General features: G+C 31.9%; 1 protein-coding gene across 1 annotated transcript; it reads left to right on the top strand.

Annotated features, from left to right (window-relative positions):
• The first annotated feature begins 13,495 nt into the window (after positions 1 to 13,495).
• On the top strand, positions 13,496 to 17,458 carry LOC143588334 (uncharacterized). The gene is made up of 12 exons (XM_077069366.1): positions 13,496 to 13,588; positions 13,797 to 13,995; positions 14,073 to 14,147; positions 14,218 to 14,324; positions 14,416 to 14,476; positions 14,594 to 14,653; positions 15,009 to 15,083; positions 15,679 to 15,798; positions 15,994 to 16,048; positions 16,642 to 16,764; positions 16,861 to 17,081; positions 17,184 to 17,458. Exons 1-12 carry the CDS (start codon positions 13,557 to 13,559, stop codon positions 17,205 to 17,207), a joined length of 1,152 nt encoding a protein of 383 aa, XP_076925481.1. The 5' UTR covers positions 13,496 to 13,556; the 3' UTR covers positions 17,208 to 17,458.
• The last annotated feature ends 4,713 nt before the right edge of the window (positions 17,459 to 22,171 follow it).

The following is a 22,171-nucleotide window of genomic DNA, read 5'->3' as shown; positions in this document are numbered from 1 at the left end:
GACGAGTAAACATATGGAAGTAGATATGATGTCAGCATGAATACTGAGACTAAAGAACTTGTTTCAATACGTAGTATATGCAAGCCGATGGTAACACTAAAAATCGTATACAAAAACACCACCACATTTGGTTTTTTTCCTTGTTTTATTTAATCCATAAAAAAACAAAATAGCTTATGCACAAAAGTGTCACTAATCTGTATAATTCAACTTAAAATAGTTATGTACATCACCCATTCTCATAATAAATAATAATAATACTAATAATAATAATAATAATCTATCTATATCTATACAATATAATGTCTGAGGGTAGGACAAATTAAGACATCTTGATTTTGATTTTGAGGAATTTACAAATTAATCAACACATAGTACAACCATTAATACATCTAGAATAAGGGCAAACTTACCCACTAAAAGAGTCAAATAGGTTATTAAATAATAGTTACAACATTAACCCATTTCTTTGCTTAAATTTTGTAAATTTTAAAAATAGTTGCAACTATGATCCTTGATCTTTCATTTATATGTGATTTTTATTTTCATTTTTAACTCAACTTCCCTCATGATTTTTAAATATTAATAACTTTTTCATGCGCTGATATTTTTTTAAAGAAATTACACCATAAAAACGATCATGTTTTTCTCTTTAATTTGAGTATCATATTGTTATAGTTTTTTTCATTTTAAAAAAATAACATTTTACATAGGGGCGTTTGCGGTCTGGTTTTGATGGTTTTTAAACTAAACCGTGGGTCAAACCGTTAGTAACCGGTTTTTGTCGTCGAAAATAGAAATGAACATTTGAAAATTGAAAACAACCGGCTAAAAGTTAATGAAAAAATCAACGGTGAAATCAAACCAATGACCGATTTCAACGTTTTTCGGTTTCAAATCAAACAACGAACACCGGTAAAATTGTTACATGATTACAAAGGTAGGTGTTACCCGTTGAATCGCGCGGACACTCGTCTAGTACTATATATAAAGATAATCCCAAGTACCTCTTAATTTTTAAGAGGTCCAACAAACATTGGTAAGTTTACAAGTCTTAATCCATGTCTTAATTTCTTTTTTTGGGGGTAAATATGTCTTTCTAACAATCCTTACATCTTTGGCCCCTCAATTTTTATCAACTTTTACTATATAAACAATAATTACATTTTTAGCCCCTTAAGTAAAACCAACTACCCCTCACGATTTTTAAAAGATCATAACTATTCCATACGTTAATATTTAAAAAAAGAAACTACACTATAAAAACAAGAATTTTGTTCTCTTTAATTTGAGTATAGTAATGTTATACTTTGTAATTTTAAATAATTCACATGTTACACGAATACGATTTACGACCAACAACCGGGTTCTGCCAAGGCGTTTAACATCGCCGGGTTACACCAACACTGGTTAAGCATTCGATGCCAAGTTATATGCGTACAGGCATCGGTTACGAGCCGGATGGCGCGTTACACACGTGGCGACGCTAGATTTCATGCGTTCAAGCGCGGGTTACCCGTGTACCGAATCTGGTTACGCATCCGATGATGCATTATGCATTTATCGTCGTAAAGTTACGCTCGTACCGGTAACGGCTATATGGCCGATGTTGCGTTTGTTAAATGTGTATCGACATTGGTAACAAGTTTGATATCTCTTTATGCGACATATGTGGGTTTGTGTGCGTTCCGATGTTGGCTGATGTGCATTGCGAGTTAGGACACGCATTACGCGCCTACTAACGTCGGGTTGTGCGTGCAATATCAACCTATTCTAATCAGTTGGAATATAACACCACCTAATTTTAAACCGTTTGAATATAACACCAACCCACTTTGACACGCACATAATCATGCCGTGACATTCATCAATTTCGGATCTCGTTTGATATTCGTTTTTGTAATCATTTTGTAACATGTCGATTTTTTTGCGTTCATTTTAATAAATTATACATCATAGTTGTGGTTAAGCTTGTAAACCCGAACCGACATTTTATCAAATTATTGATGTTATAACTCTAGCGTGTGTGGGGTTTGTCAAATACAGTTATTTATAATTTATAAGCTCAGTTAAGTAAACGTTAGGGACTAAAGTGGATTTCTTTAAAGTTATAAAAGTTTTAGATCATTATAAACAAAATACCAAAACTTGAGGTGCCATTTTTGAAAATATGTTATACATATATATAAACCCTAACACATCCTTACAACATCACCCAGCCGCCACCCCACCCCCCTGCCGTTTTTCGGCGACCTCGGATTTCTGGCAGACTTCCGACGCACCAACACTAACCTTCCTCCCTTCTGGACCTCAACCCGAAACCACCACCCTCTTTCCCCCCTGTTCCGGTAGCCCGTAGCCCTTCCCCTCGGTTTTCGTTTTTCCGGCGACCGGAATTCCGGCCGTTGTGGCCTCACCGCCGTGCTTCCTCTCACTCTCTCACTCTCGGCTCTCTCTACCTCTCTATCTCTCTCCGTCTATATCCCCCTCTCTCTCAGCTGTCTCTCTCTCTCCTCGGCCCTCTCTCTCAGTCGTCTCTCTCTCCCTCTCTTCGGCCCTCTCTCTCAACTGTCTCTCCCTCTCCCTCCGGTTTCCGTTTTTCGTCTCCGGCAGGTTCGGCTCGTTTCCTTCCCGGTGTAGAGCCACGACCTCATGTTCACCTTATAGGTAATTTAATTTGGGTGTTGGTGTTATTAAATTTCATATATCGATTATTAGATTTAAAGTTGTTAATAATCGGTTTTATCTTGCGGTCATATTTTTTGAAATGAGTTGGATGTGTATTGAGTTGTTTTGAATTGGGTAAAAGATGAACACCCGGGAAAAGGAGATGTTATTTTCTTATGAGTTTAAATTAACAATTGTTATTTTGGTTCGGTTGGTTTGTACATAAGTTGTTGAACTAGAGGTCACAGCGGTTTCAGTATTATTTTTATACTTAACAAATAATGGTTACTATTAGTACTAATATTACTACATAAGAATTATTATTAGTATTATTATGGTTAACTTAATATTATATGTATTCATGATTAACATTGTTATTATTATTATCATTATTTTTATAAATATTAAAGTTGTTATTATTATAAATAAAGATCATATTGTTATTATTTAGTAAAATCATATTTTTATTATTTATTATTAACAATAATATTATTATATTTATTTTATGAATTCATTTAGAAATCAAACCGACATCGAGTATAGTATCATCATTTACTATCAATATTAGTTATTATTATTATTTTTATCAACAACATTATAATTAATACCAAGATTTCTATTATATAACTATTAATATTAGTATTATTAATAATAATTATTGTTATAATTAGTATACTATATTAGTATTATTAAAAATAACTATTGTTATTATTATTAACATCATTATCTTATCTCTCTCTCTCTCTCTATATATATATATATATAACCTATTTTTTTAGTCATTATTATCATTACTATCTTTATCATTAATAACATCATTATAAGCTTTATTATCTATCCATTTTATGAAAAACGAACTCTTGATTTAAAACCAGCCTTGTTTCTACTTAATATTGGTTTTGTTATTTAAAAGCCCAAATAAAATAATGTTATTATATTTTAAATTATTAATTAAGTACGAATCCCTAATCGTTAACAAATTAACCGGTAACCCGATTTACAATCGAACCTTCTCGTTTATTGTTTCAAATGTAATTTCAACTAAAGTTCAAGTTCATTAATATATTTTATTTATTCGTTTTCAATTAGCTTTCAAGTCGGATTCGTTCGTTTCGTTTACAAGCTTTATATATGTCGATCACTTATTAGTTTCTCAATTCGTCAAACGAGGTGAGTGCTTTCATACCCCTTTTTCCATCTTTCGTTTTGGGGTGACATTTCATACTTATCAAACTAAATGCTTTATTTACTTGAATCTTTAAACCCACAAACATAATTGTATAATTTACTTGAATAATTGCTCGATTTGGTGTTCTATGCTTATTTGTCTATATGTTTATCGCTTTTGGATGGTGGAACTATAAATCATAGACCATTTGGCAACCCCTCATGGAAAGGTGTCGTTAACGTAATGTAATTAACGATAACTATAAAATCCTAGACTACTTGGCAACCCCTTGTAGCTAGGTGGTGCTAACGTGTTTAGCAATTGTCTATAAAATCTTAGACTATTTGGCATCCCCTTATAGCTAGGTGTCGCTAACTTTTTTAGCGATAACTATCTTATCCAAGTTGTTGCTTTTATTTATTGTTTTGTATACAAGTTTTGTGGCTTTTTATTACTATATACTTATATGCTCAAACTTATGAATTGCTCACCAACCTTTGTGTTGACAAACTTTATTTTATGAAATGTTACAGGTTTGACTTTTGTTGACTCGGGGACTTGATGAAAACGTTCCCAAGACTATTAGGATATTAGTAAAATGAACAACATAATTGCTACTTGTATTCAACTTGTTTGTGTGAACGAGATGTGTTGTTTATTGATTGGTTGAAATAAAATGAGTTGAATAAATATTGTCACTTTAAATAGCGTCTTGTGTATTTGGAAAATTGGTTGCACCCCGGCATGTTCCGTCGCCTTTGATCGGGGTGTGACAGATTGGTATCAGAGCCACAAGACTCTAAGATAGTTGGTTAGACGTAACGACCTAGTATAGTCTTCACCTTAGGATCCTTATACGTGTTGCCTATACGTGTTTACCCTACTTGATTGTTCAATACACTTGTTTATTTATATACTTATTTATTTTATCAAATCATAAATATACACATACACACACTTTCATAGTACTCCAAGGTAAAACATTAGTTTTTATGTTTTATGGATCACGAGCTTAACTTAGATCCCGTTGTTTCAAATCTCCTTAAAGATTGTCTCATATGAGATGACCACTTTAAGTAGTCGAATGCGAGCGTTCCGCTCGCCATCCTAATTTTCGGTGTCAAAACAATAGAACTGCGGTGGTACGTGGACTAGCGTTTTAACATGACGTTGTGTTCTGATTTATTATTTTTGTTACAATCGTTATTTGAGTCGAAGACATGAAAAATACGCGGTGGTACGTGCACATTTTTAGACTCCAACATGGTATTTTTGTAAAAAAAAAGGTTTTTAGTGTCGGGATATCAAGTCATGGTGGTTCATGCACGATTTTTCCGCCTTAAAATCTTAAAACATTATTATTACATTACAAGAATTTAAACCATTTTTCCTTTATTTTGTTATAAATTCTTATCACAAGCCTTCATTTATAAATGTTATATATATTTTTTTATATTGTTAATAATTCTTTTATATATCGATTTTATATGGTAAAGTTTTACACCAATTTTCTCATTTTGATTTCACAAAGATTTTTATTGCTAATTGTATTCATTAAAAATCTCTTCGTTATAAAAAAATAAATAAATAAATATATGTATATATAAAGTTTGATCTATTCATAATGATTTTTAATATGCCATTTATTTTAATTAAGACTATTTACAAACAAAAACATTATTATATAAATTTCATTATAATTAGAAGGTTTTATGATAAATTTCACCTCAACTTTTCAAGTAAATTTCGTATTATATAAATTTAAATTGTCTTTAAAGTCCTTTTACAAAAATCTTATGAAAATTTTATTTTTGTACCTATTCCGTTTATTTTGAACGATCACTTCAAAATTTTAATTATTTAAACTTCTCATGGCATTTTTAATTATACTACATTATATAATACACGTGGTAAAAAAAAATTCGCTACCCAAATTTATTTTCATACCAACTTTCATCATGCAATCTTTGGTTCATTATAAATTTTCGCAAATAAAAATTTACATCATACGATATTCCGTGTTTTAAAATTCTTATGATAGTTTTGCCATGATTTTCCAAGAAAGTCACAAACTTATAGCTTGTAATCTTCTTAAAATTCTCATGCAAAACTTCATAGAAATTTTACTTTAAAGACAAAATAGTTTGCTCGTGATATCTCAATTTTCAATGCCAGTCATTTTAACTTCCCATGATATTCTTCAATTACACGACATTAAATACCGAACTTGGTAAAAATTTTCATTTCGCAATTTTATATTCCCAAAACGACACTCATCATTCAATGTTTGATACCTCATAACAAATTTTGACATTCAATTTACGCGTTTTAAATTTCCTCATAAAAAAAATAATAAAAAAATTGTGTGATTCACACGCTCGGATCTCAAAAAAAAATTCTATTTGTATAATATATATTCATATATATATATATATATATATTAACTTGTAATTTTTATTATCAAAACTTTCATGGATGTTTCAAACATTATTTATACATTATGATATTTTCAATTTAATACTTATTATTGGTAAAAAAAAAAAAACTTTCTAAACGCATCCATAAGTTTCCAAACACCCGTAATCCATATCAAACTACCGCCTTAAATCAAACCACCCTTTCCACTTCAAAAGTTTTCCCGAACACTCAAATCTTCCCTGAATATGAACGAAACCTAGCATACCCAAGTTATACCCTCACCAACTCCAACCCCACGTAAATCCAAGATGTATAAAATCAACCCAAAAAAATGCCATAAATACCGACACCTTTACCTACCAACTCACCATCCTAATACTTCAAAGACACTGACAAACACACCCACAAATCCTTCGACCCATACTATGTCGAGTCACAAACCATATCGCCACACCGTTTCCATCCACCATAGAGTTTGATATAAAAATAGCAACCCAAACACTCCTCACCAAATACAGGTATAAACCAAATCTCAACCCAAACCAGTCAAGATCAAAATTTTCCAACCCATCAACTTAACCCAAGCTCAAATAAGCCAAACCTCACCTATTAGCCCAACCACTACTCACACAAATCATCCAAGCCTAACCCACTCAAAAGACCTAGACTCAACAAACCACATCGATTCAACTCAAGAAAAATCAACTACCCAAGCCGACCTAAACACTCCCACTTACTACTAAATTTCCAAACCATTCACCGTACGAAGCCTGAAACCCCTCCTTACGCATGCAAGCTTCGTTTTTCCCTAATTTTTATTTATTTAATTATATATATACAACTAGTGTATTTATAACAACCTCATATGTTCAAATAATCATTTTTTAAAATTATAAACTATATATATATATATATAGGGGAAGGATATTTTGAGAACCATGTTGAGTTTTAAGAACTTAAGAACTCAATTCTAGGCCACACATTTAATTAAATGGATTGGAATATGTGGTTGAGATTAAATCTGGCAAAAAAGTCAAAGTATGAGAGAGAATAAATATGTAAGTGGTTACACTAACTTTTACGTCCGTTACACATGTGTAAAAAGTCGACTCGGTGCGTAAAAAATTCTGTAATATTTTTGCGTGTATGTAACTTACATATATTACGCACGTGTAAAAAAAATTTCAAAAAAACATCGTTACACTGAGTTTTTTCGAGTTCTTAAAACTCAAAAGGGTTCTTAATTGAAATCTCCCTTATATATATATATATATATATGGTACTGTCATGACAACAAAAATTCTATTATGAGGATTTGTTTTACAAAGGTTATTAAACGATTATATGATGATTTCAAAGATCATAAATATTGTCACCAATAATAAGACTTTATAAATACGAGGTTTCATTTTGAATGTTGAATTCGGGATTTACTTAGTAACAAATTTTAACTTTCATCATTTTGCATAAACGCAATGATCATGACTTCATAAATTTTTATGGGACGCATTTATAAATACCCTATATACTAAACTTCGTGTCATGAGTTTTGTTCAATAACGACTTATGCGAATTATTACCTCTTATTATCGCAAGCATCATTTCTTCATAAATTATTTTTATCACGACAGCTTTATGTATACAAATTCCTTTGACAATTTAGCTTACACGATTTTCATTTGATAGCAATTTTAAACGTTTCTCTAGCTACGCGTTACCGCGATATATTGATATAATTATATTTATTTTCTTAGAAACAATAAAACGGCCTTACTTAAGACCTCATTTTCAGTTTTAGTTTATTATACGCTACGCGATTTACATATTTCGTCGTTTATTCGAGTCTCACTGAATTTTTTTTCGATTTCTTTTCATCTGATGAGATTTTGATGACAATATTATGCACATGAGATTTCACTTTTGTGTTTTGATTTTCGTGAACGAATGCAAACTATTCAATAACAAATTGTGAAATACTTTCATAGCCTCAGTTTCGCTACAAATTTTGTTTATCTTTTAAACGATATTTTCATGACTATGTTATTTATATTTGAGCATTTATGTAAACACGATTCTATACATTATTCTATATATCATTTCATCTAATCTATTAACGGCCTATGTGTGGCTGTCTACAAGTTTTGGCGCTATTAGAAACCGTTATTATAATGACGATTATATAAATGGTTTCACAAATAGTGGTCGTATTCATGTTTTATCACATTTCATCAATTGTTTCGGTTGTTAATCAAATACTATTTTATTTATATTGATACATGTATGCGCACCCCAAAGAAACTCACATCATTCTTGTGATTTCACGCAATCGTATTCTCAATAACCTATAACCTCAAGTTTGTACACGTATGAAACTCATTGCACGACATTATTGAAATTGTAACGTAGTTTACCTTACCTTATGTACTCACTTTTTGGGTTCCTCATTTAAACCTATCGGATTTCTCATTATCACTCTTTGGTTTCTCGCTTCCTTTATTGGATTTCTCATTTCCTTCTATCAGAGTTCTCATTATTAAAATTCAACAGATTTATGCACGTTTCAAATGTTTAATATTTCAAAAAAATAATATATAAATATGTCTTTATAAACCACACAATAGGACGAACCATGTGGACCCTACGATGATCTAAATAATTATGGGTGCACACTTAATTATCGAGATCCCCGTATGGAAGCCATAGTAAGTGCGGTTGTGTGCGGTAAATCAGACCCGAGAATGATAGCGGAGAAATGATGGAAATGCGAATCATGATAAAGGCATGGTGGATACGCTGCCGGTACATCCTACATATAAGTGTCTTTATTATGTTTCTCATTTGTAGCATTTTTCGAGTCATGCAAGGATTTGACGTTATTCTTTTGCTTAAAATTTGTTCACGCAATTATCTTACTAAAGACAATATTCTTTAATAATTACTTTTTCTTTAAGTTTATTTTAATTTCGGGACAAAATTTTCAAAAAGTTTGGGATACTTTGACATTCGACAATTTCGGGTCTCGTTTTATATTCGTTTTTGTAATCATTTTGTAACATGTTGATTTTTTTGCGTTCATTTTATTAAATTATACATCATAGTTGTGGTTAAGCTTGTAAACCCCGATCCGACATTTTATCAAACTATTGATGTTAAAACTCTAGCGTGTGTGGGGTTTGTCAAATACAATTATTTATAATTTATAAGCTTGGTTTAAGTAAACGTTAGGGACTAAAGTGGATTTCTTTAAAGTTATAAAAGTTTTAAATTATTATAAACAAAATACCAAAACTTGAGGGGCAATTTTTGAAAATATGTTATACATATAAATAAACCATAACCCTAACCCATCCTTACAACATCACCCGGCCGCCACCCCACCCCGGTGCCGTTTTTCGGCGACCCTGGATTTCCGGCAGACTTTCGACACACCAACGACGCACCACCACTAACCTTCCTCCCTTCTAGACCTCAACCCGACACCACCACCCTCTTTCCCTCCCTGTTATGGCAGCCCGTTGCCCTTCCCCTCGGTTTTGTTTTTCCGGCGACCGGAATTCCGCCCGTCGTGGCCTCACCGCCGTGCTTCCTCTCACTCTCTCACTCTCGGCTCTCTCTACCTCTCTATCTCTCTCCGTCTATATCCCCCTCTCTCTCAGCTGTCTCTTGCTCTCCCTCTCTTCGGCCCTCTCTCTTAGCTGTCTCTCCCTCTCCCTCCGGTTTCTGTTTTCCGTCTCCGGCAGGTTCGGCTCGTTTCCTTCCCGGTGTAGAGCCACGACCTCATGTTCACCTTATAGGTAATTTAATTTGGGTGTTGGTGTTATTAAATTTCATATATCGATTATTAGATTTAAAGTTGTTAATAATCGGTTTTATCTTGCTGTCATATTTTTTGAAATGAGTTGGATGTGTATTGAGTTGTTTTGAATTGGGTAAAAGATGAACACCCGGGAAAAGGATATGTTATTTTCTTATGAGTTTAAATTAACAATTGTTATTTTGGTTCGGTTGGTTTGTACATAAGTTGTTGAACTAGAGGTCACGGCGGTTTCGGTATTATTTTTATACTTAACAAATAATGGTTACTATTAGTACTAATATTACTACATAAGAATTATTATTAGTATTATTATGGTTAACTTAATATTATATGTATTCATGATTAACATTGTTATTATTATTATCATTATTTTTATAAATATTAAAGTTGTTATTATTATAAATAAAGATCATATTGTTATTATTTAGTAAAATCATATTTTTATCATTTATTATTAACAACAGTATTATTATATTTATTTTATGAATTCGTTTAGAAATAAAACCGACATCGAGTATAGTATCATCATTTACTATCAGTATTAGTTATTATTATTATTATTATTATTATTTTTATCAAAAACATTATAATTAATACCAAGATTTCTATTATATAACTATTAATATTAGTATTATTAATAATAATTATTGTTATAATTATTATACTATATTATTATTATTAAAAATAATTATTGTTATTATTATTAACATCATTATCTTATATATATATAACCTATTTTTTAGTCATTATTATCATTACTATCTTTATCATTAATAACATCATCATAAACTTTATTATCTATCTATTTTATGAAAACCTAACTCTTGATTTAAAACCCGCCTTGTTTCTACTTAATATTTGTTTAGTTATTTAAAAGCCCAAATATAATAATATTATTATATTTTAAATTATTAATTAAGTACGAGTCCCTAATCGTTAACAAATTAACCGGTAACCCGATTTACAATCGAACCTTCTCGTTTATTGTTTCAAATGTAATTTCAACTAAAGTTCAAGTTCATTAATATATTTTATTTATTCCTTTTCAATTAGCTTTCAAGTCGGATTCGTTCGTTTCGTTTACAAGCTTTCTATATGTCGATCACTTATTAATTTCTCAATTCGTCAAACGAGGTGAGTGCTTTCATACCCCTTTTTCCATCTTTCATTTTGGGGTGACATTTCATACTTATCAAACTAAATGCTTTATTTACTTGAATCTTTAAACCCACAAACGTGATTGTATACTTTACTTGAATAATTACTCGATTTGGTGTTCTATGCTTATTTGTCCATGTGTTTATCGCTTTTGGATGGTGGAACTATAAATCCTAGACCATTTGGCAACCCCTCATGGCAAGGTGTCGTTAACGTAATGCAATTAACGATAACTATAAAATCCTAGACTACTTGGCAACCCCTTGTAGCTAGGTGGTGCTAATGTGTTTAGCAATTGTCAATAAAATCCTAGACTATTTGGCATCTCTTTATAGCTAGGTGTCGCTAACTTGTTTAGCGATAACTATTTTATCCAAGTTGTTGCTTTTATTTATTGTTTTGTATACAAGTTTTTGGCTTTTTATTACTATATACTTATATGCTCAAACTTATGAATTGCTCACCAACCTTTGTGCTGACAAACTTTATTTTATGAAATGTTACAGGTTTGACTTTTGTTGACTCGAGGACTTGATGAAAACGTTACCAAGACTATTAGGATATTAGTAAAACGAACAACATAATTGCTACTTGTATTCAACCTGTTTGTGTGAACGAGATGTGTTGTTTATTGATTGGTTGAAATAAAATGAGTTGAATAAATATTGTCACCTTAAATAGTGTCTTGTGTATTTGGACAATCGGTTGCACCCCGGCATGTTCCGCCGCCTTTGGTCGGGGTGTGACACATGCGATATATGTTTGCAATTTTGTGCGTACATAATTACGTATAAAGAAAAATAATTACACGCCTTCTATGATAATTACGCAACATATTTTCATAATTAAGCACGACTATAATCACACATATTATACGCACAACAAACCTAGGTATAAAGAAAATCATTTTTTTTTCTTTGATAAAAAAAATAGTATAGCAAAAAAAAAGTAGTTTGTTTTTTAAGAAAAAAAAAAACTTCTGTAGTTTTTTTTAAATGCTTGGTTTTATGGTGATGTTTTTATATAATACCGTCGTATAGAAAAGTTATCAATATTTTAAAAGTCGAAAAATTATGCTTAATTTAGGTTCTCATATAAGGAGGAGAAAAATATAAATGCATATAAAGTTCAATGGTTCAAGTAAATAAAAGTGTTAAAACACATTAGGAATCTTATAAATAATTATCTTTTTGTTTAACGTTAAACATTTATTATTGTTTCTCTGTCCCATATGAATGGAGAAACAATATGGGAGAGACTAAATACTCTATAAATACAAGTTTAGTTCTTATAACAAGCAAGCGACTTACTAAACTCGTTGGTTAAGCAAAGTCTTAAAATTAATCCATCGACATGATTAAGTTATATGTGTGATATTTATGTTAATAATTGTAAAGTTGAGCCAAATTGAGTCAATGAGAAAACGTATGGTCCTCTTGCATGATCTAATCGCATAACATGATACGTACACGAGACAATTACGTTAACAATATTTTATTGATATACGATACTATTAATACATTACATACGTTAAGCCTAGATAGAATCCGGCATGGTAACGTTACACGGAGAATAAATATGACACATATCTCTATGCATTTTCACCAGGAAATGCCTATTTATAAGCTATCCTCATTTGTTAATCATCACCAAGGAATGAGGTCTCTCATTCGTTAGACACGCCTAATGAGTAAGGTGTCCCATAGCGAATGACCTCCCATTCGTTAAACATCCTCAGCGAATGGGCATTACATTAATGAATGAGCCTTTATTCGCTAAATCCCTTAGCGAATGAGCCATAGCTCAGTTGGTTAAGGGGGCGCGTAAGACTAGGAACAATATTACATTAAACATAAAGACTAAACTACCCTTAACTTATTCGATCAGCTGCGCATAACTAATCGTGCACTGACAGTCAAACAGACCTTCTCAAGTTTAATTTGAAGCCTAGCCAATTCAGCTTGGAATGAAGTTCGAGTTAGCTATGGTTTAGATTAGACTAGCTCGTTAACAACCTTTAAATATTGTTCGCCGCCGTATCACTTTAGTGGTAATATATTTAGAGGTATGTGTGATACCTACTACTACTACCTATACCCATACCCGTGAAGACCATGTGTCTGTCCTAGATCTAAAAACAATCAACTTAACTTAATTTTTTTTTTTTATTCCAACTTGATTATTCACACGGACGGATGGGATATGCTTTCTGCTGTCACCATCATTTCTTGGATTCCCATATTTTCAATCTCTACAGATTGAAATTGGAATTAAGGGTTTCTTTCAGGACCAGTTTCTTCCAACTCCGGTGACACCAAATCAATCAACATGATCTCCGGTGGACCCCAATCACCTTCTCGGTAACCAAAGCAAATTCTATCTTCTTTCTTTTAATAGCTTAGTTTTTAATAGGATCGTTTTTGCTATTCAAAAGCCCGTTTACTCCCCACTATTCACATTCTGATCAATTTAAACCCTAACTCATTTCAGCCATAATAACAACAGCTATTGTCTTTGATTTAAGATTACAGATAATGCACATTACTGAAGCTTGAATTCATCTTTTAGGTATGAGTTGTTGAGTATGGTGAAGAAGCATTCAAATTTAATAGGCAAAACCGTCTTGCTAGATGATCCGCAGGATGCTGCTTCCGATGTTGAACTGGACCAGAAGTTTTGGCATGATATTTTGGATTTGTATTTCGTTGGTGGTCGGGATGCAAAGGAACAACAGGATGATGATCTCTTGTTCTTTGTCAGAAAAATGGTACTATAATTTTAACCTCCTTCACTCAAATGCTGCTATCGATTATCATTCCATGATGCTGCAACTTTTGGTTTCAGAGCTTGCATGGTTATGGATTCAATGATAATCTTCAAGGAGATTCGCCTTATTTTGTACGCAGGTGGGCTACCAAGGTAATAAACAAACCAATCATATTTGATAATGCACATTCTGAGTGGTGTTAATGTTATGTTTTTTGGACAGTTGGATGATTTGGTTGGAGAGAGCTCGGTTATTGTAGATTGGAGGCGTTCCTTGTACTTGAACTTAATTGCTCACACTTCATATAGCGTAACAGTAGCAATTTGCAGGTGAATTATCATACATTGTGAACATACAAGTATGAAGATTATAAATGAGCTTTAAAATACACAATTTTATAAAAGATATGATTTCTTTCAGTTACCAGTCTCTTCAGAATCATCAGAACAATCAAGGAGCACCACTATCTCCTATATACAAGGTAACATATGTACCGCTGTTTTCATCATATGTATTACTTTAAAAAAATGTTTTTTCTTTGTCTTATAATCTTCATCTAGAAAGTGTGCTTAAGCATATTTTATCAATGTGTGTTCAGATTGTGAAAACGGTCTATGCGTCTCCAACCCGTGTTAATTTTCACTTGGATACGAGAAAGGTAAATAATATTATCACCTTCCAATTCCATGCTGTTTATTACTCCCTCCGTCCCAATTTAAATGTCCTATTTTGACTTTTCAAGTCTTTCTTTTGCAACTTTGACCGTAAATATTTTTGTTCGTGTCATATAATACTTGATGAAAATTATATCAATGTAAAATACATTTAAAACTCAATCCATTCATATAATTTTCATCAAGAATTATATGACATGAACAAAAATATTTACGGTCAAAGTTGTAAAAGAAAGACTTGAAAAGTCAAACTAGGACATTTAAATTGGGACGGAGGGAGTATTATTTTCTACTTTACTATATGTTGTAATTTTGAAATGATGTTGTTTATGTGTCCAGGAAGTTGAAACAAAACCTGCATATCCGGATATCTGTTTTGCAGTTGATGACTTCGATTCCACCTTTGATGCTGTGGTAAGTTGACCTGGTCACGTTTATCTCTAACACGTCAAAAGGGTAAATAAAATAACAACTTAATAGGAAACTGATCAAATGGATCAAAAGTTTCCCAAAGTGCATTTTTAATGACATTTTATTAAAAAAATCATTTATTACACGGTTGGTCCCTGCGGTTTACTCATATTACGGATTTGATACATTGTTTTTGGAAATTGTATAACGTTGGTTTTCTCAAATTTTATGCTTTTTTTATTATAAAGGGTATTTTGGTCATTTTTAAAAATTTAACAGAAAAAAGGTTAACGTTCATTCAAGGCAGGGACCATTGGTGTGACCTGCTTGAAAACCATTGGACTAAACATGTATTTTCCAAAAATAATGCGTCAAATCCCTGAACCTGGATCTGGGAAAACCACAGGGACCAACAGTTGAATTAATATAAAAATAAGTAGATTATAATTGGAATAATGTACTTTATGTAATCATGTTATTGGAATAGTCACTACCAATGAAGCTCGTTAAAAAGTTTATTTTTGGTGATTTAATACTTTATATTTTATATAACCATTGAAATTTATATATATTATTTGAATTTCTTTCTTTATTTCAGGTTTTGACCGATACAGACCATTGCTTCTGTGTACTTCTAAATGCAGTGGGTGGGGCTGCATTTCCCAGTGAAAACACGCCACAAGATAATGGGGATGCTGCACAAACTAATGAAACTAAGGTATATTCATAAGTTTTTAGTAGGATATCAAGAATGTTACTCTATATTTTCATTTTTTAAATTTTCTTTTAAAAGTTGAATGCCAATTATATATCTTAATTTCAATGTAAGTGTGTTTTTTTAAATTTTTTTTGTACTGAGCATGTGCACTAATTTTGTGCATAGTATTAACGAGTTTGTGATTTGTGATCGCAGCTTACTCTGTTCTCAGGATTTGTCAGCTACCATATGGTTCGTGAAGCCTATGATGGTAAATGTTCACTAATTCTTTAAACATACAATGTTGAATGAACTTTTAATTGTGTGTGTGTGTGTAGGATTCTAAGCAGAACATGATTTTTGGGATAACAGAAAGACCCAAATAAATTATTCATCTTTTCAATCTTAAAGGTGTTAATATATTAGAAAATGGTTGAAATATCATGTTCATCTCTTTTGAATCTCAAGTCATGTGTAGCCGTGTAGGTTTGATACTTTAACGTAGACATATGTAGTTATACCATAAACATTTATATATTATTGAAAACATATAAACAAGTTAGTTTACTGATTTTTTATCTACATACCATACGCAGTTGTATGCAAGACAAAAAAACTATAAAAATGTGAACCACTCGATAAAAAATAGTTAAGGTTTAAGTTGTTCCTTTTGTTCTTGCAATAATTTAGTGTTCTGTAATGAATCTCATTGTGTATATAGTTTTAATAATATTGTATAAATGCATCTTCATTTTGCTATATAAGGTCGCCTGATTCACAAATTTATCTATGCTTTTAATTTTTTTATAGAATATTTGCACACATATTAACAATATGCAATTCTCTCATTGGTGAATTTTATAGCCGGGAAGTCTGGATTTGGAAGCCTACTACCGTTTGGTCAATCAGCACGAAAACCCGACAGAATATACATGAAGGGCCCAGGAGGTCGAGGGGAAGTCGAGGTTGCAGTTTCCGGGGTTGTTGGTATATAATTTTCTTCTTTTGAGTTTTGACTTGCCAAAATACTGGGATGTTTATAACCTAATCAATCGGCTACTGAATGTGTCACTATTCTTTCAGATCAGAGCCTAGATGAAACCGGGCCTCACTCGCCCCTACAAGGAGGATTAAAGATCGGAGCAATGGTTAGAAAAGCCGCATCGGTTGCACAGGTGGCAGCAAAAAATGCGTATGCAGTTGCTTCGTCCACACGGAATTCAGATGGCATGGTCCCTCTGAAATGCTGCCTTATGTCAATATCACTACCTTGGGAACATATTGCGTCTGATCTTCTTTTTAAGGTAAAGAGTGCAGCCTTTTTGTTGTGTGTGTGTGTGTTTTTTTTTGGGTGGGGGGGGGGTATATACTTTTTGACGCGCTTGTGATATTTGATATTAAATCAGGGAGGTTCGCCAGTGAACTTGTAGGATCGATGGCTGAAAGATGAAGTTCAACCAAGATATTATTGGCTGTGACCTTCTGGTTGGCAATGTTGACAGAAAAGAATGGAGAGGGGTTCTTGACCAATGCGTACTTGGAATTTGTATATAGATTGTAATCGTGTTGGGAAGAACATAGGCAACGAAATGTTTAATCTTTTCAAGGATTGTCGGTTTCCTAGATGTTTAAATTAAATTAGTTGTTAGACAAAGCACACGTTTTATATCTGTAACTGAAACAGTTTCGGTGCGAGAAGTTCGTAGCAATGTTGGTTGCTTGCAGGTTATTAATTAATGTAAGAAATTGCCGAAAAGGAATATAAGTTATCGCATAGTGTACCATCATCATATGGTTTTTGTCTGATTTTGCCCTTGTGTGGAATGTAGAGTTTAAAAGGTAATTTCAATGTTTAATTGCTTGATTTCTGAAAAGCAATGCTGTTATCGAACATCAATGCATCATCCTTGTTTCGAAAAGTAAACTTGATTTTAATGAATTTCTTGAAATCACCAAGCCACCATTAACTTGACGTCCACCTAAACCGGAAGCAATTATAGAAAACTTAGTAAGAAACTATCTTGTGAAGGACGTTCGAGGTGTGGAGGGGTGCTTTGAGATGGCCAAGGCAAGATTTAATATGATTTATTTTGGATTTTACTCATCATCTCTGAGATGTTTCCTGTAGATGATACGTTGTTAGTGGTAATTCTTCTGTATAAAGTTATTTGAGCATGTCCCTATTTGGGGGGTGAGTCCTGCCGCATTGTTGTGGCATTCGATCTGTGATAATGTCCATGACAGACAGGGTGCATGATTATAGTGTCTCTACACATTATTTTATCGGATGCGTGCCACGTATGGACTCACACAATCTCATGCGATTGATTTATAGCAGTAGAAAATTATATATATTTTGTTTGGTGGGTTAAGTTAAAATATAAATGGAGACAAAAATAAAAAAGGTTGAGAAGGATCTGTGAGCCTATGACCATACAAAAAACTCCTTACGCCTTGTTCTTGAGTTTTTTAACCAAGGAAAGGAGAAGGAAGGGTAAGAAAGGGAAGGAAAAGAATTTTTTTTTAATTAGATGTGTTCTTGAGTTGGAAGAAAATTAAAGGAAATGATAACTATGTTAAAAAATAGTTATCCTTAGTAATCATCCCATTTTTGGAAGGATAACTTATTAGGAAAATACATTAATTTAATCCCTCCTACTCCTTTCATTTCCGTCATAAAAAAAACTCAAGAACACCCATTTTTTAACTATCCATAATTTTCCTTTCCTTTCTCTCATTTAAAAAAACTCAAGAACAGGGCGTAAAAGTAAATTAAAAAACAAAAAAAATTAAAAAACTAAAACGTTTCCGCCATCATTCCCATTCAAATAATAATAATAATAATAATAATAATAATAATACAAAAAATTGACGAAAAGACACAATGACGAAAATGAACAAAAGACACAATTATAACTAAAAAAAGACACAATAAATCACAAGATATAACACAACGCCGAACAAAATATAACACAATGTTAAGTAATATAACACAATATAAAAAAAAAGACACAATGTCAAGGAAAAAAGACACAATTAATGACAAAAATAAACACAAAACACAATAATAAACAAAAAGACACAACGACTTTTTTAACTTACCATTGTGTTTTTTTATGAGAACGAGAGAGACGGTGGATACATTTTTGTGTTTTTACTTTTTCGTTTTTTTATTAAATTTTGAGTTATGATTTATTTATTTTTAATTTTTTTGAGGAGTTTTGTTTATGTGACTACAAATCATTCTCATTTTTGTATTATTTTGTAGAATAACTTCACCCTTCGTTTGGTTATTGTTTATTTTCTTTTTGGTTATTGGTACATCCATGTAAATACGATTATTTTATTGTATTTACTAGTTTGAGGTCCGTGTAATACACTAGTAGCTAATTAAAACATAGCATATAATTAAGTGAAGTAGAATACATAACAAAGTTAGCATATATCATTAATAGACTCACATTTTACATTAAAATTATAGGAAATGAAGTTACTCGCGTACTTACAAGTTGTCTCTAATACCAACAATAAGAACAATTTTCTATAAAAGCAGATCTTTAGAATATCATCACAAGATAAACATCATAAGAAAAACGACTGAATTTTAATTTGACTTTTCTAAACCATATACGAATTCCATACAGACCATTTTGACCATTGCTCCCCTTCCTTTGGGTTGTACCTGCATTATTCATTGCTCCCCTTCCATTGGGTTATATCTACATAATTTATTACATATTATAATAAAATAAAATGCATGAAGTTCCTTTAAAAAATACAATATATTAACTTATACTCTTCTTATTACTGAAAGTACATTTTACATTATATTATCATAAAGATGATGAAGATAAATATTAATCTAAACTCATGTGTCATATTCATTAATCAAATTTTCTAAATTATAATAACCATTAGCTTTAAATTGACACACTTGACTCCACAAGAGGAATGAGACAATAGCATCACTAATCTTGTAATTGTATATGAACCATACCTAGTGATTCATAAAATTGAATCAAATTTTAAAAATTACTATGAAGTGAATAGCATGTTAACAAAGAATACTACAAAGAGAATCAAAGTCAAATAAATTAATTTGATACTTTTGTTACTTAGTTGCAGCTTGCAGACCATACATCATAAGTTAATAACTATCAAATAAAGTGTCAACCACAACAAATAAGACCCTTGTATGATTATGAACTTATAATGCAAGATCTTAAAATGTTGATTTTTAAAGCATGTTCACTAAGTAGAACTTAACGGGAAGTATATTTCTTTTACATGAAATTTACCCATTATGAAATACAAATCAGTCTTTAAAGTTATCTTACCTCTGTGGATACCGTCGGATCACGGCATCATCAAGATCAAAAGGTGGTTTGTTACACCAAGAATGAGAATCATTTGACTATTTTCTAGCCTCAATCCATCCCATGCTTCCATAAACTCATTTCTTATTCGTCTCGTAGCTTCATGTTCGGATCCGCCACCATGTGCACCTAGTAAACTGTCAGCCTGTTTAAATATTCAACAAAGATTTAACTGAATTGTGAATAATAGTAGTTGAAAAAAATCTAGAAGTATACAAATCATATCATTTGAATTCCTTTAAAAAATATCAAGGTCCATAATGTTTTCAACATTAAACCACTACATAAGTCAACATACACGATTATCTGTGCCAATTTGCTTGCAAATAAGAAGAGTGCCTTTATAAGCTTTCAGCATAACCAAACCACTACATAAGCCAACAACAAAATCAATTAATTAATCAAATAATTCTAAATAGTAAATGATTTAAGAACTATAATGTTACAACCTACAATAGAACTTCGACTATTTAAAATTTCTAAAAGAATTAATAATGAGATAAAACTGAAATTTGAAAAGTGCAAAGTACCTTAGATGTAAGTGTGGACCATGTTATACTAATAAATTTAGCTCCTTAAAGACCTTAAGGTTACCTCAATAAGTGATGATGGATATTGGGTTGTTTCATATGAATAAATAAACTCTTTTTAGCGTTTTAGATCAGAAAGAATTTGTTTGGCATGGACAAAAATATCAATGTTACTTTATTAGATCAAACTCAATTGCTTTTCCATCATAGCCTATTCTCTTACCTGGAAAAGCAAACCAATTGGGTTTTTTGTAAACATATTGTTACACTAAAACCTAATTTTGTACCGTTCATTAAATCCTATATGAATTTCCATATATAATTCTTTAAATCATATATGAATTTTCAGTTAAACTAATTCCCTGAGTACCATTAGCAAGTGGTACATCATACATTTTAGTATTTCTTTTTTATTTCTGTTCATTATTTAGTGACGTGGCACATGGATTATTCGATAAAAGGTTCATCAAATCAATAGTAGAGTGATAACTTAACTAAATTGGGTCACATATGACTTGAATGATAATGATGATTCAACTTTACCTAATCAATAACTTAAATTAAACAGGTTTTGTGATGAAATTTATTTTTTTTAATTAAACAGTAGCAATTATAATAAAAGCTAATGTTAGTGCACGTTAACAGAAACAATAAACATAACAATTATTATGTAATAGCAAATAATGAACGTCTAAATAATCATTAATAATAATAATAATAATTATAATATTCTTGTGAACAGCCATCATTATAAAGTTACCTTTAAAGTGAGACGTATGTTTACATGGTATATGTTGGTGCATTTTGTGACCGTCACTATGCAATTCCAACTAGTTGGGGAGAAGTTGTGGAGGGAGCCAACTTCGTCATAGTGAAGTTAGAACAACTTCACGTGTTGGTGAAGTTAGAACAACTTCACGTGTTGGTGAAGTTAGGACAACTTCACCATAGGCCCAAGCCCAAGCCCACGTAGATGTTTATCTATATATATGTATGTTATGTTTAGGGTTAGGAGTTAATAAAAAAAAAAGAGAGAGTGTGAGCAGAAAAGTTGTCTAGAGAAAACAGATAGGGAGAGTCTCGTGGGCAGACCCGAGGTAGAGCTCACCTCGGGTCGGCCGTAACATGTTTTCTCTTTCGGTATCTAATGTGTTTTGATTAATATATAAAGCGGTCTGCAGATCTGTTTATTTCGTTCGTGTGTTTGTTTGTTTGTTTGTTTGTTTGTTTGTTTGTTTGTGTGTAATCGTGTTCTTCGTCTCCAACACCATAAACGAGTCTAGGAGGATTCCGCACTCCTAGACATCGTGCGGATCTCGTATCGATCACCATTGCACCGGGATTTACATGTGGTATTAGAGCCTTAGGCTCTTGTGCTATGGTTCGAGATCTGCGTTTTGGTGTTTTTGGCCCGTTTAGCACTTTCATATCTGATTTTTGTTGGGGAAGACGACAACGGCGAAGTTACAGGGTTTTGGCGAAGTTAAA

Source organism: Bidens hawaiensis, unplaced genomic scaffold (assembly GCF_021521415.1).
Source record: "Bidens hawaiensis isolate Kalapana, Puna unplaced genomic scaffold, B.hawaiensis_p1.1 tig00036327_1, whole genome shotgun sequence".
Lineage (NCBI taxonomy): Eukaryota > Viridiplantae > Streptophyta > Magnoliopsida > Asterales > Asteraceae > Bidens > Bidens hawaiensis.
Note: the sequence above shows the minus strand (reverse complement) of the source record. Positions and strands in the feature narration are given on the sequence as shown.

What these genes read in the sequence shown, in the direction of transcription:
- LOC143588334 (XM_077069366.1), top strand. Translation starts at nt 13,557, where the DNA reads ATGATCTCCGGTGGACCCCAATCACCTTCTCG. An exon ending in TACGCAGGTGGGCTACCAAG is followed by an intron (nt 14,148 to 14,217) that starts GTAATAAACAAA and finishes TTTTTTGGACAG; the next exon opens with TTGGATGATTTGGTTGGAGA. An exon ending in CGTCTGATCTTCTTTTTAAG is followed by an intron (nt 17,082 to 17,183) that starts GTAAAGAGTGCA and finishes ATATTAAATCAG; the next exon opens with GGAGGTTCGCCAGTGAACTT.